Source organism: Helicoverpa zea, chromosome 21, assembly GCF_022581195.2.
Source record: "Helicoverpa zea isolate HzStark_Cry1AcR chromosome 21, ilHelZeax1.1, whole genome shotgun sequence".
Lineage (NCBI taxonomy): Eukaryota > Metazoa > Arthropoda > Insecta > Lepidoptera > Noctuidae > Helicoverpa > Helicoverpa zea.
In genome coordinates, this window is record NC_061472.1 from 11284331 (window position 1) to 11299455 (window position 15125).

General features: G+C 37.9%; 2 protein-coding genes and 1 pseudogene across 2 annotated transcripts; 1 reads left to right on the top strand and 2 right to left on the bottom strand.

Annotated features, from left to right (window-relative positions):
• Positions 1–15125, top strand: part of LOC124641066 — a 425796-nt pseudogene that overhangs the window by 283791 nt on the left and 126880 nt on the right.
• On the bottom strand, positions 157–2412 carry LOC124640992. Its single transcript, XM_047178995.1, has 5 exons — positions 2367–2412; positions 1547–1684; positions 1262–1412; positions 611–768; positions 157–356 (listed from the first exon to the last, which is right to left on the bottom strand). The coding sequence occupies exons 1-5, from the start codon at positions 2407–2409 to the stop codon at positions 157–159; spliced, it is 690 nt and encodes a 229-aa protein (XP_047034951.1). The 5' UTR covers positions 2410–2412.
• LOC124640989 (SH3 domain-containing protein C23A1.17-like) lies at positions 6451–14847 on the bottom strand. The gene is made up of 18 exons (XM_047178992.1): positions 14712–14847; positions 13332–14555; positions 13154–13183; positions 13019–13075; positions 12516–12896; positions 11892–12026; positions 11401–11427; positions 11287–11319; positions 10624–10764; positions 10377–10547; positions 10083–10175; positions 9629–9766; positions 9519–9548; positions 9427–9435; positions 7729–8268; positions 7586–7645; positions 6895–6942; positions 6451–6517 (listed from the first exon to the last, which is right to left on the bottom strand). Exons 1-17 carry the CDS (start codon positions 14845–14847, stop codon positions 6914–6916), a joined length of 3234 nt encoding a protein of 1077 aa, XP_047034948.1. The 3' UTR covers positions 6451–6517; positions 6895–6913.

Sequence of the window (15125 nt, forward strand, 5' to 3'; positions counted from 1 at the left end):
TGTTCTTTTAGTTCAATAAAAATCTGTTCTGAGTCGAATAACTATAAATACATGACTTTTAGTTAACCAAACCCTTTACCAGAAGTATGGCATTTACAAAAACCAGACACAAATTCACAAAACATTTAATCTCAATCAACCAATCAAACAAAACATTTAAAATCGCAAGGGCGGCAGCTTGTTGATCCTGGAGGTATCCCAGGAAGACTCTGAGGGTTCTGTCTCCGTGGACTCAGAGGCCACGGCACTGCCCTCCCCGGTCAGCGCCACGTTGTAGTCATAGAAGAAGTGGTGATTGTACGGTCTGATCTGCCCAGAGCCGTTCTCACACCGGTGGTCTGCTATCTTGGTGAACACTAGAATCATGATGATAATGAAAGAAGGCTTATGAATAAGTGGTATTTTTTGTATATGCGAAATAACTAGTACATACATGTAAATTATTCATCATTGACTTTCTCCATCATCTACAATTTATTGTTTAAATGGCCAAGAATTTCTGTGTGACTCACTCTGATTTAATAGCTCTTATCGACCTCAATGTCAATATCTAGTGTGTTCTAAGACTGGAACTCGTACACCCTGAACAAAAGGCAAGCTGTCCACTTACTGGTACCATCCTGGCAGTTCCTATAGTACATCATGCAGAGACTCTTGAAGGTCCTGCGTGCGCGCTGGTAGGCGCCGCAGATCCACTTGATGCTGGGGTCGCGCCACTTCTTGCGCATGTCTTCGGCACACCTCGTGCACTTGCGGTGCCATTTGCGCCTTTAATCAATTAATCTCTATGGTGAACTACATATTTAGATCTCTCTCATAGATTACGGATAATAAGGGATTAGAGATCCCTTCCGTATTGCGCTAATTTATTAAACATCAACATCATTTGCCTAGCCTTTTCCTAAACTACCTATACTTCTTACTGGGGTCGGTTCAAGTCCAACCGAGTGAAGCTTAAATTGAACGACAACCTATCTCACCTCCACAACCAAGATAGATAGTAAACCTGATACCCTTTTATTTGACTAGTTATCATACTTTCTGGACTCTACCCATCGTAACAACTGCCAAGTATACTCAAATGAACGCAGGGACCCACTTTGCCGTGCTGTCTGAAACTGGAGAACTGGAACTCGTCAAGACAAGATGGTCACCCACGTTGGTCATCCGCGCATGTTATTTAACTTTATGATCGATTGATCCTTGGCGCTAATACTTGATCATCATAGCCAGAAATTCTCCATAACAATAATCAGCATACCATCCCTTTCGTTCTACTGTGGATTTGGGCGCTCTGTCCTTCTTATCCCTCGTGCGTTTCTTCTCATCAGTGTCAGTGGAAGATTGCTCACTGAACTCCTCCTTTAGTGACTCGTCATCGTCACTGTTCTTCGAACCTCCACTACCACGGCCTGACAACCAACGACATTATTTTACATGTTTATATTTTTTATAAAATATGTCACTGTAAAATGACAAAATGGGCTCTTAAAAACTTTTACCATTGACGAAAATAACTAGGATAATTAATATCTTGAAGGTTTACCGCTGCCTCGAATGCTGTCGGAGGAAGTAGACTGAGATTTCTTCCCTCTTCCTTGTCTCCTCGTCAGCACGGCCAAGTCATTCTTCTCAACCTTATTAAGTACCGTCTCATTGAATACGAAACTAGTCACCACGTGCGCTATAAAAAAGAAGGTGGTAAAATATTGATTACTTTCATTTGTTTTAGGTGTTTTTATTCGCATATTATTGCCAATCTCAACATATTTTGTTTCGTTGCAATTTTTAACACTCTCTAATCTACTCTGAAAAATATTTTCGAAATAAAAGCCCCATGTTCCAATTCAGGTCATGGTCTACCCGTTAGCTAAATTAGATCCAAATCCGTTTACCCGGAAAGGCTTGATTGATAAACAAACATACAAAATTCCGCATTTATTTTTTCAGAATTTAATTTGGCCGGCAATGGGCTCACGCCAATTAATCAATGTGTACGCCAATCGCATTATACTTATGTTTCTGGATTAATTAAATCATCAACATTTTCATGGAGTTTTACAGCTGTTGCAATAAAATGAATTGGTTCTTAATTTAATTTACTCAAATGATATAGTATAAATTATTACTACCTGATACTGATTACGATCGCGTTAAAAACCTTTAAGACTACTTCTTACTAGCTTTATTCAAATTGATATAAGTTTAGTGGCTAATAGAATATTTTCATCTCAACGTTCGAGGAAATAAAACAGTGTATCCTAATATAAGATTACCACTGAGCTTGAATATCGAACCAGTCTATACTTTTGAAACTTGACAAAACAGAAGTAATCTCTGATTAATATTACAACAGCCATACTCACCAAAAATCAACGCAAGTATAAGGTATGGCAGTGTCCCCAGCATGGTTCTGCGTCAATCATTTTATTTCCCGTGTAAACGTACAGAAACACATAAATCTGCCGCCGCGACACATTTATATTCATTCGATTTGATTTCTTTTACGATTTCGACATACGTGTAATTTTGCTTCGGATTTATTTTATTTTTACTGTGTGTGAATTGGGTGTAGTTGTAGGGGAAAATTGTTCTAGAATCTCTTTGGTATTCAGACTTACATAACATATGTAATTACAAAACGATTTTAGTAACTTAAAATATATCCTGATTGGCATATTTGAGTACATCCTTGAAAGTGCTTATTATTGTGGGATTCCATAGGTTTAGAAATGTATTTTAGTTCTATCAAGGAGCGGTATTTTGCAAAGTAGATTCATTTCTGCTTTCAGTAGATTTGGAAGAACTTGGGCATCGAACTCTTTTAACACATTAAGGTTAACTTTAACTGACTCTGTTATTTAATTTACAGGATATTTCTGGGATAGCAAATACATAACTTTTTTCAGTTAAAATAAAAAAAATGCAAATAAAATTGTGCGTACAACAAATTTTAATATAGTATTAACAGAAATATCATAAACCGTATACGTAGAACCAGCTGCGGCCGTGGTACGAGTCGTTCTTGCACTTGTGGTCGTGTAGCTTTATGAACACTGCAAAATTATACAAAATATAGTTATTGAGAAAAAGTCAAATATTTTGGGGATACTGTGTCCATGCAAGTGATTATATGTTTGAATAGACTACTGGATAGAATAGACTTGACCACGAAAGGTAGTCAGCAACACTTTAAGCCTTAGATACGATTTTCAGGTTTTTTTTTTTTTTTTTGGGATATAGTATGTTAAGTAAGCCTTAATTTGGGCTACGCAACCTTCTCTCGCCATCGAAAAGACTTGCTAAGAAATTATAGCATGCTGTAGCCTCACCGTAATGGTAACATAAACTACTTAAACCTCTTCAACTTCTTTAAGCTGTGCCCTATAGAGTCCACACTGTTTCTAAACTGTAAAATGGACCACCTGTATAACATATGGAATGCTAAGGCTTAAGTATGGAGTACTTCTAGTCCACTTACTGGTGCCATCCTGGCAGTTCCTGTACCTCATCATGCAGTCACTCTTGAAGCTGCGCCGGGCTCGCTGGTAGGCGCCGCAGAGCCACTTGATGCCGATGTTCGTGAACTTCTTCAGCATGTCATGAGGGCATGGATGGCAATCGCGATATAATGCTGTACTGGAAACGGGGAGAAGAATTACAGTATGCTCTTGCGTAATGTTTGGTTTTACTATAAGATCCAGCCTTCGATTTCGACTTCGGAACATGATCACTTTAATAAGAACTTCTTTTTCCTCCTGCCTTGTTCCCAATTTTATCGGGTCGACGCAATATGTCTTTCGCTTCTATTCTTCCGTGTCAATTCGTCCTTTAATAAGAAAATTTTTAGCAAATTCATCGAAGACAAGATATGTAATTCTAAAGAATCAATATAGAGATGGCTATTAAATTATTTCCTTGATTACAATCTTTAAACTAATATGAAAGCTTCACATAATAAAAAATAATGTTTATCATAATAGAAATAAATTCTTACGCTCTTTTCCTCTCACTGGTCTCTTTATCAGAGCCGCTACTTGTCTCTGAACTCGATTCTTCTTCATCGGTCGATAGTTCTCTGGAAACAATTGCAATATCAACTTTCTCAAAATAATCATTATGCGTAAGGAAACCTTCAATTAAAAGGTTAAACATTTTCCGTCTTACCACAAAAACTTCTAAACGTCAGTTTAAGACTTGTCTAAAAAAAATTCAGATTATGACGTTGACATATGGTTCATTTTGCAGCCACAATTTTTTTAGACAAGTGTAAAACAGACGTTTAAGTTTTTGTAGTAAGGCCATTAAAATCTGTATGTAGCGTTATAAACAAAAATCACAGCTCCGAAGGATTTTTGATTTCAAAGCAAAAACTCAACCCTTATTCACGTAGTACACTGGATAATGGGAGGATAATGTCCAGTTATTGCTGAAACATCTCAAAGAAGGGTTGACCATGTAAAATGGCGTCGTTCCCCTGATTTATCTCATAGCGCACGCAAATAAATTATCTCATAAATAAGGATGGGTATTTTCGCTGAACTAGAAAATTTTCTCCAGCTTCACATGGTCGGCTGAATTTATTCGCCAATTTATTTGTAAGCGAATTAAAATAAAAGGATGAGATACTATGTTTGAAACACCATGAAGCTTTTATTTTGCTACAACACAAATCAATAACCAAATTGGAAATCTTCTTGTTTCAAACATCAATGTCTTCTAGTTTTTGTCACCATTCGGGACGCGGGTGAAACCGCGGAGAGAAGCTAGTTATTTATAATTATGTAAAATCCAAATCAATACTAATGTTATTTAGTTTATATCTATTAGGATTTGATATTGATTTGGCTTGTTCGCTTATATCATTAGTTAGATGGCTCATTTTCATTTGTGGGTGAAACTACAACCAAATATTAAAGAAAACAAAAGAATCTCACATTGTAGAACTTGCCTGATCTTCCTCCAGGGTACTGGCAGCTCCTTGGGAGCCTTCCGTGTAATCATACCAGTTGGGTCCTCGGTGCTCTGCATCACCAAACTGGGCCACCTCCATCTGATTGACGTGAGCTAAGCGGTACGGGGTTTGACCCGGGCATTTTGATACTGCAAAATTTTATTTATTTTCAACAGTTAACATCTAAGTATTTCCTCAGCCTTTTTGGTTTTATAAGAAGGCAGGTATAGCCCATTAAGAGTTATATTCTCGTATTTTAGTCTACTAGTAGGGTTCCTAAAATATTTGTATTATAGCTTGTATCTTTGTCTATTCAACAGTTTTAATATCCAAGATAGCCATGTTGATAAGTCTCCAACATAAGAAACCGTATGTACTAGCTATGTAAGATTATTAAAAAACGCAGGCATGCGTTGTGAGGTATAGTGTAGGAATTCATAAAATATTCATTAGGAGCAAGAATCGTTATGATTAAAGTGTGCATACCTAAAATAAAGTGTTTATAGGCTTTATAAGTAACATCCTTAGGAGTTCAAACTGAGATAGGAGTTATTTATTAATATTGTGTCCCCCCTAATCAATACTGTCTTTATTTGGATACCTACTCATGGTAAAAAATGGTAGGGTGTAGCAGAAACCGACGAAAACTAATTAAATCTTTAATTCAATTTAGTTTTATAACAGTGCGATGCAAAACTATATTCACCCCATCATCAAAGTTCGAATATCGCAAGCATTATCATATTTAAAATGGAAATGTTCATTAAAACGCGAGCATCTTCTCAGACGTTTTTACTCCTACACTAAGTTTCGAATTATGTTTCCGTCTGATGTTATGAGAAGTTCAAACTGTTTTCACTTAGAACATATCACTAAAACTTAATAAGACGTGGAAAATCTGTCATTTTGCATGCCATGCGAAATGTCGAGTCCTTTGCTTCATTCTGTCTAGGCGCTCACTTTCCTTATTGCAAATGAAACAGATATGAGATGAAAGGAATTAACTTTGATAACGTTTTAGATGGAATGGAAGGAAAATGGAGTCCGTTAAACTCATTGAATACAGTTGCAATTCTAAATGATAGTCCTGGTATTACTGAAAAAGTAATAGATATAGCTAACCTAATAGACCAAACTTACCATTTAAAAGTAAAATCGCTAAGAACCACACTAACATTATTTAAACATACTTAAATATTTTATCAAAAACAACATTTACATCATTTCTGTTATCGGGCTAGCTCTAAACTAAACTGCGTGTTTTATTTTATACAACTTATGTGTTTTATGATTGTTGCGAAAGTGAATTTCGCGAATGTTTTTGGTTTTAGAATTTATCATCCTCTTCAAAACAGGTATCTGTGTCTATTTTATCTATAATATCTTCGTATTTTTCTCATGCTAACTATGTTATTAAGACTAAAGGAATTGAAATAAAACAATCATTACGATGCTTCTGTTTTACTTTAAGATAATTTGAAGCATCTCTTGCTGTGCACACTTCTTATAACTACTCGTTAAGTCCAAATCAGGCCTTGTCGTCTTCTTAACTAATATCATATCCTGAAACAATCATGATATCATTAGTAATTTCTTCACTTTGAATCTATGTAACTTTAGACACGGTTTAATTTTAAATCGCCAATTTTGTAGCTGGATAACTATTTCAGAATTGTTAGTTTACTCTGTGGTTAAAACTAACAGTTCCAATTAACTCATAAGGAACATGTTAGTGTAAATCTGGAGTCTTGTTTCAGTATTTCTGTAAGCAGTAATACCGATCGTTAAACTCAATACATTGCTTTAGTTCGTGATTTCGAAATACTCGTCGAATTTCTAATGCGAACAGTTTCAGCTGTTTCATATTAATTATTTGTTCGAATCGAGTTTATGTCTAAGTATTTTGAAAAGTCTTGTTTCTAAGTATACTTCATACTCACACATCATACGTTAAAATTACTACGTGTCATCCAAATCGTCTGATGCATCTGGAAAAAGATTTTTTATGTTCACATAAGCAAATCTTTAGCTAACCCCGAACAGGGTTCAAAGCAAGTACAAGAGAAATTCAATAACTAGTAAAGGCTCAAAGTTTGATTAAATATAATTTGCATGGCGGGCGTCCCACCATCTGCTCTCCTAATATATTTTTAATTTATGTCCAAAAAGTTGAAGGATCCGCACGGGATTACGGGGTGCGCTTGTTAAAAATTATACTAAAGTTTGGGCCTTCCTTGTAAACATCTGTGGGCATGCTGATCCGAACGTATTTCATATTGTGATCAATAGCTTTTCTATTTTAAATAGGCATGACCCCTCTGAAATATATAATAAATACTTGAGTCGTTATGATGGATCTTACTCTGTTCGTGCTGCGAGGCTTTGTAATCGTTAGATGTCTTCAAGAGTTGAACTAAAGAACATTTTCGGACAACATGACCTTATTTGTATGTATCTGTTTATGTATAATGGTTGCATTGTATCTTATGTACATGTTTGCTGTTGGAGAACCTAACTTTGTTTTAAGCCCGCCTTTGTACATAACCTCTCTGTTCTGATTGTGTAATTTGTGTGTGCATTTGTGCTATAAAGAACAATACAATTTAAATAATTAATATGAATGATATTTACCGTTGCCAGACTTTGAACGTGGTGCTGTGGGACTATAGCTAGGGACCAAACTTGGAGATTCTGAAATACAATAACAGCGTTAATGCTATGCCACACTAGGATTTACAAACTCTAAAACCTTTAAGTGTAGTTCTAAATCTTACTTATTGGAGTAGGTCCTGAAACCGGGGGTTGCGGATAACTCGATACTCCTTTCCCGGGAGGGTACGCGGGGGGTGCGTTGTACCCGTACATTGAAGAATACACATTCGGTGACGAGACTAGTGAAAACCTTGGGTCAAATTTGTAACCCTGTCTTCCATACGGGTAGTTCGGAGGATATTCATAGCCAGAGGGTTTGTAAGCACTAGCTGGCTGAGGCAGTCGGGGAGGGTATTCAGGATATTGCTGATGAACGTAAGAAGAAGCGTAGTTCGGTTGGTAGGGATAACTTGAAGTTGGATCAGGAAAGCCTGTCTCTGGTAATCTAGGAAATGATTGGGATGAATATCCCGGTGGTTGAGGCAGAGTCTCTACGGGCGCTTTGTTGCTGGGATAGGTGCTCGCGGGTCTTGGAGTATAGTGAATGTAAGTGGGTGGAGGTCTGTAAGTGCTAGTAATGACACCGGTTGGTGAATTGGGCAGAGATGAGACATCAGGGCTAACGGCAGCATTGCCGAGACCTGGGTACGGCAAATTGAAACCTGAAATATATAATTGTTAAAAAGTGAACTATATTGCATTACATTTGGGTTCGTTAACATTGAAGTAATGCCAGCAAAAACATCTGTATAAACCGGGTGAAATTGAAACACTTTGCGACCAGATTTAAATTTTTACGTTCCACTCTGTCCAAAAATCATCAAAAATAAAACGAATTTTAACGTGGTGCAATAAAACAGTGATAACAGGAGCAGCACCTGAATGGGGAACACAATTACTCTCATGCTATCACGTTCAGGGGTGAGTGGCTTCGGTAAATGGACAACGAGGTGTCAATACACTTGAGGGGCAATCTATAGCGCGTCAGTTTGCTCGATTGCCGCTCATCGTCCGTTTCGGCCTCGCCCTTATTGCGTTTCCAAAACGATTCACCGTATTGGTTTTCCTCAATGCTCTCCCACTAATTAGGGACCGCTATCTCGGAGGACGATTGATTTATGTACCATTGTTTGTTTTGTTATCTGCCATCAAAGTGCTTTCAGGCCAGAGGACGCTTTACGTAATTTTTGGGTAAAGCTTTGTTTCCTCTCTAATAAATGGGTGTCACGTTTAATTTAAGCAACGCTAGACCTGATTCTATATTCAATGTATTCAATGCAAAAAAAAAACTGTTATGCCGTTTCATTCCCTGGTCTGTGAAATACTTTTTGTCGCCGGTGAAATATCTCAGTTTTCTGGAATAATGAAACTTTAGTTTTCGAAATTTTGCTTTTCATTATTTAAAATTTCAGTGAACTTTCACCGATACGGGCGAGTTCTGCTCCATCTTTTTTTACGTCACCTGTATCTGCAATTTTGACGGCGTGTCGCAGGCGCTCGTAAATTTTTACTTTATTTGTTTGCTTTTAATGTTCAAGTTGATACGAGTTTTTTATTTCATCCCCGTCGGCCCCTGTCGGCCACCGTTCCGTTGGGGTGCAAACGAGCGAGCGAACGATGGCATAAAATCGACAGTTATCACGCATTCGCAAACTTTCCAACTGTCCACTGGGCGCTGAACTTTAAATGGGTATCTTGAACTGGTGGAATTTAATCTGAAACGAAAACGTTTGCTTAATAGGTGTGATCCCACAAGATGTGCAAATAATTATTCTGGTTAATGGCATGCTTACCTATAAGCATGCTTAGTTGAACTTTACCTGGAAGTGCTGAAAAATAAGATATCATTTTTTTATTGTAAAGTAAAGATGGGTTCGAACACATCATGATATAGAACATTTTATAATTTTACCTTTCTTTACGGCATCGGGTGGTTCTATACCTGAAAGAGTTAGCAAGAATATTAAGCATCATCGTTTTGACTTTAACATTTTATCCTCGAAGTATTAAAACAATACTAACAGCAAGACGGCTTGGTATAACAGTTGACTTCAACGTTGGTAAGTCCTGCAGCCACAGCCTCCGCGCACATGCAGATTTGGCATTCATCCCAAGGATGCTGGAACATCTGATTGGGAGGATACGGCAGGCACGACTCATCTGGGGAAACAATCCTAGTGATGACCTCGTCATAACGATGATATGTTAAAATTGAAAAATACGTGGGATATGTTAATAGTTCAAGTCATAAATCATTGCATAAGAACAAATTTATTTTCATAAATCAAAAAATAAATTAAAATTCATCTTATTCATCTACTCAAACAATCATACGGTTCTTGTTTAGATATGTTTAGTTGTTTATTGTTGATAAAATTAGGCTATTGAATTATTACGTATACATTTGACTGGGTTGTATTTCTGGCAGTTCCAATTCCTTGTCTTCATGCTTTAAGACTAGATTCATAAAACTCACGTGGAGAGGGTCCTGGCAGAGGTCCAGCTCGAGGAGTCAATGGAGGTCCCGGCGTGGTTATCGGTGCTAATGTCGTTATTGGAGGCCACGGTACTGCAAAAGATTATAACTAAAAACTAGGTTGAAGTGAGTAGGAAGATTTCCGATTAAGAGAAGAATAAGAATTACCTGAAGGTTTAAAAATGTATTGAATTTAAAAAATGAAATATATCAAGGCCTATTGCTTGCTAAAACTATTTTATGACTTAATCTCAGCACTGATGGTTGTTGAACTTATTTGTAAGTTTCACTCACGAGGTTCTATTGTCACGATCTCTGGCAGTGGCACTGGCTCCGCTGGTGAGTAGGTTTCCCTCTCATTGATGAAAGGTTCCTGAACCGGTTCAGGCACAGGAGGTATCTTCTGAGGCTCTATTGGGATAGGCAGAGGAGGAGGTGACTCTGTTACCGGCTCCAATTTTGGTACTGTTTAAGAATAATACACGCATGATGAGAAACTAGCCTTGTAAATAACAAAGAAATATTTGAAAAATAAACTTACAGCAATCAGGATGTGGATAGCACGTTATTTGCTGCTCAGGAACTCCGGTGTCTGACATACTTTTAGCGCACTTGCAAAGCTTGCATGATTCGGTTGGATGGGGGAATAGTACATTTTCTGGTAACTTCTCGCACATAGGTACTGAAAAGTTTAATTATTGCTTTAACTTTTCTAGAGTTTATATAAAATTGCAAATCATTTCATCCTCCGAGCCTTTTCCCAATCATGTTGGGGTCGGCTTCCAGTCTAACCGGATTCAGCTGAGTACCAGTGCTTTACAAGAAGCGACTGCCTATCTGACCTCCTCAACCCATTTACCCGGGCAACCCGATACCCCTTGGTTAGACTGGTGTCAGACTTACTGGCTTCTGACTACCCGTAACGACTGCCAAGGATGTTCAATGACAGCCGGGACCTACAGTTTAACGTGCCATCCGAAACACAGTCATTGGTGTCTAAGATATACTTAGAAAGTACATACAAACTTAGAAAAGTTGCATTGGTACTTGCCTGACCTGGGATCGAACCCGCGCCCTCATACTGGAGAGGTTGGTCCTTTACCCACTAGGCCACCACGACTTTTCAAATATAATTGCAAATCATTTGATGAGAGGAATATAATAATTTTAAAATACACTCCAGATATTCACAAGTTCAACTTACATGGAATCGGCATGGGCTCATCAGGTATTGGAGCTGTAAAGACAAATAAACCTCAAGCATGACAATAAAATAAATCTTTGAAAATTTCAAAAAGTTGTATCTCATCATACTTACGTAAGGTGGTCACGTCGTCTGGAACAACTGTAACGTGAAAAATTATGAATGTATGAATTATTTTTTTTTTTCTAAGAATAAAGGAACCTTGTTTATTCACAAAATATTTACATTAATTGAAAATTGGATGGCAATGCTCAACCTCTTTGCGAAATAAAAGCCAGCCTTTGGGTCCCGGGAAGTGTCAACCAGGCGCTGGAAATATCCCTGGCAAGAAGGTGCGCGCTCGGACCCCACCGGCCCTAGAGTTTCAACCTCAAACGTGTAATTGCCTATAAGGTTACTATATTTGCGCCGCTTGAGGTTCTCTGCTTGTGCAGCGGCGGAGCCAGCACAACATGCAGTTCCGGGAAGGTGAGATGGCGCAAGAGTGTCAACGCATGTCGCGTCCCACACTAAAGTCCTACTCCTTCCACAGAAATAGCGACATGCCGTCTGCCATTTGAAATTTGATTAAAAATATGAATTCAAAGATTTAAAACCACACTTACTGCACTGTGGGTCTTCTTTGCATTCTATCTGCACATCAAATTTGCCAGTGAGGGAAGTTTCCTTGCAAACACAAATCTGACAAGGATGCAACGGATTCGGAAACGGCTCTCCATTTGGCAAAGGGTCACATGATGCTGAAAAATGTTGAGCTTTTGTCAGAGAATAATCAAATTAAATAATGATGTCAAATAAACAGGTTTTTTTTTCAGTATTAAAGATATTCGCAATCCACTATAACAGGAACGGCACCAGTCTGAGACTATTAAATAAAATGCTTAGTTTTACACGTATGACCAAACAGAACTAAAATGTTATTTTCAGTTGGAAACTCGAAGCGTTTTCTTAACATTAAGTTATTAATCAAAACGACAGATAAGATAGCAGTTTCAGGAAGATCGTTAATCTTTCTCAGAAAAATATTATTTTTAGACCTTGATTGGATTCCTATGAGACCTACTAAAACCTTCCTGAAATTGAAAAGTCTAGCCTCGCTCTTTTTTGTGTTGTTAAAACTAAGCAATGAAAACTCCGTTACTCAAGGCGTTTCAATGAGAAATCGGATGGTTCATATGTTTGGTATAATGTTTATGAAGAACTATAGATATTAGTATTGAAGTAGTTACCTCCAGGTGTTGGTGTAGGAAGCGTTGGAATATTCTGTGGAACATATTCTGGTCCAGGAGATGGAGACGCCGGAGGTTCTGCATACTCAGGAGAAGGTGCTGGAGTGGGAACAGCATCCACTGCCCCCACAGGTTGGACTGGAACTATCCGGACAGGTTCATAGGGCTCCGGGGACGCTGGTTGGATAGTTATACTTTCAGGCAGCGGAGGGATTGATTCGGGGGTGGCCGGCGTAGGGTTGTCGCATCCACCACAACTTGCACAGACGGGGGACAGCAGTCCGTATTCGTTGAGACAGATGCAGACAAAACAGCCCTGTCCTTTCGACCAAAAATGGTGGAACTCATTTTCTTTTTGACACTGGATTACATTTTCTCCCCCTGTAAATGATAGTAGCCATTTAGTTACGAATTTGTTTCATCTTGCAAAAATAATTTAATTAAATGCAAATTGTGAGAATAATTTAATAGCGGTTATCTATTAATTTGAGTGAATTATTTACCAGGCACTTGGTTAGGAAATACATATTCATACGGAGATATTACTCTGGACTTTGCATCTGAAACAATCCATAATCATTAAACACTTTTATCCAGACACAGATGACGTAATTAATTATTATAAATGAAATTATTACCCTCGAATGCGATCGGCGAACTTTGCCCGTCTGAAACATGAAATATTTCAGTAAAATAAATGGAAACTTTTTATAACGGACATTATTAATTGCTTTACTTTTTCGATGTATACGTATCTGTTTTATAATATACTTGAAATACGTTATGAGGCCATAATACTGATAAATATTTACTTACTGGTGAAGACACCAGCTGGACTTTGAGGTGTTTCAGATGGGAAATCTATCACAATCGGTCTCTGACCCGAAGTATATGCGTAGGGAACACCACTGGTTGCTGGTCTGACAGCAGCATATGCTGTTGCAGTCCCCGCTCCTGAAGGATACAATCGAGGATATGCCAGATGCAACCTTGATTCAACATCTGGACTCGAATCAATATCCTCAACTTCCGGATTATTTTCACTTGACTCGCTTACATTGGAATAGGATGGCGACAAAGGATCAGATTTAATTTCCTGCGAACTTGGCACGAACTGACGTGCATCATTTTGCTCTATTTCTTTAGTATCATTGGAAACTGTTTGTTTATATGAAGGTTCACTATCAGGTATTGGAATAGACTGATTAGAAGCAACGTCTTCCTGAGATACATTACTTCTTAGTGCGTGGCTGTAAAATGAAGAAATAAGTGAAGCATCATCAGATCCATAGCCGTATTGTTTGGATATAGTCTGTTCTTGTTGCGGACTCAGTTTTGTAATTGGAAAACTAAGTTCCTTATATGGAACTAGCGAAAGTTCATAAAGCTTTGGATTATTACTAGAGCGCAGAGGCTGATACTGGTTTTTTTCTTGTGTATGATAAAAAGATGGTGCAAAATTTTGCCCTTGGTTTAGCTTTAAATTAGACTCATATCTAGCTAATGCTGATTGGTATTTCTGGCTATCAGTTTTCGTTTCGGTGAATTGCGGTTGGTTTATACGTCCAACCATACTATCATACTTCGAGTAGCTGGGATCTGGTAATGGCACAGCTTGATACGGTTCACTATTAATTTGTTTAGAACCTAATCCATGTTTATATGGGTAAGATGAAGAGAAATATGAGATGTCTGATCGTGCACTAGTTCTAGGCACAGATTGTGAGTTCACAGAAATAGACTCAAGCGTACGAAGATGGGACTCACGGTCACCTTGGGTTGGAAATAGTGGCAGGTTCGGTCCTTGATCATATGGGCTCAAATTAGGTGAACCACTATATCCTGGTGGATATATTCTATTGTTAACATCAGGTTGCGCTTGCATAGAGTTCAATCCAGGATTGTATGGGTAGGGTGATGAGTAAGGATAGGAATTCCGATCTGGATTGTTAGAGTATCCCCCGCCAGGTGGATTATAAGGTCCTAATTCTTCATTGAAAGGGTTAAATGGCGCAGTTGGAAATCCAGCGTCATTTGAGCCTGGAAACATATTTTAATTTGCTAAACTGTTTTTCAGAAATGATATCCTAAACTTTGGATATATGTGTAATCTGTTATATGTGTTGAGGATTGTTTTTCAAAATATATTTTAAAGTCTTAATTTAGTGTCATTATATATAAATATTAACGTCTTACCGCTTTTGAGATCACTTTGTGTTTGTTTGACATCTTCTCCATCTGAGATACTTTTGGAGGTTTCAATATCTTCGGCTCTGCCTTTGGATAACAGGAAGGCAAGGAGGTAGATGCCCCCAATGACCCCGCCCTGCATCCCGGCTTGTTGCTCTAAGACCTCTTATGGCTGTTCCAGTATCATTAACGATAGTTTCTGTCTGAAAGCCTGTAGGCTGAAAACCTTTGCAGGCATATTTATAACTATAGCCATAATCGTATATGATTGCCATTTGGCATTTTAATGATGGTAAAGTTTGATTTACTATATTCGTAATTACTAAATGTATTAGTGCGTGTGATTCAATTTGTTTCGGAGTAATTTATTGTCTAGATGTCAGTTGGACTTACGAGTATTAGATTTATTACTTAGAAGGT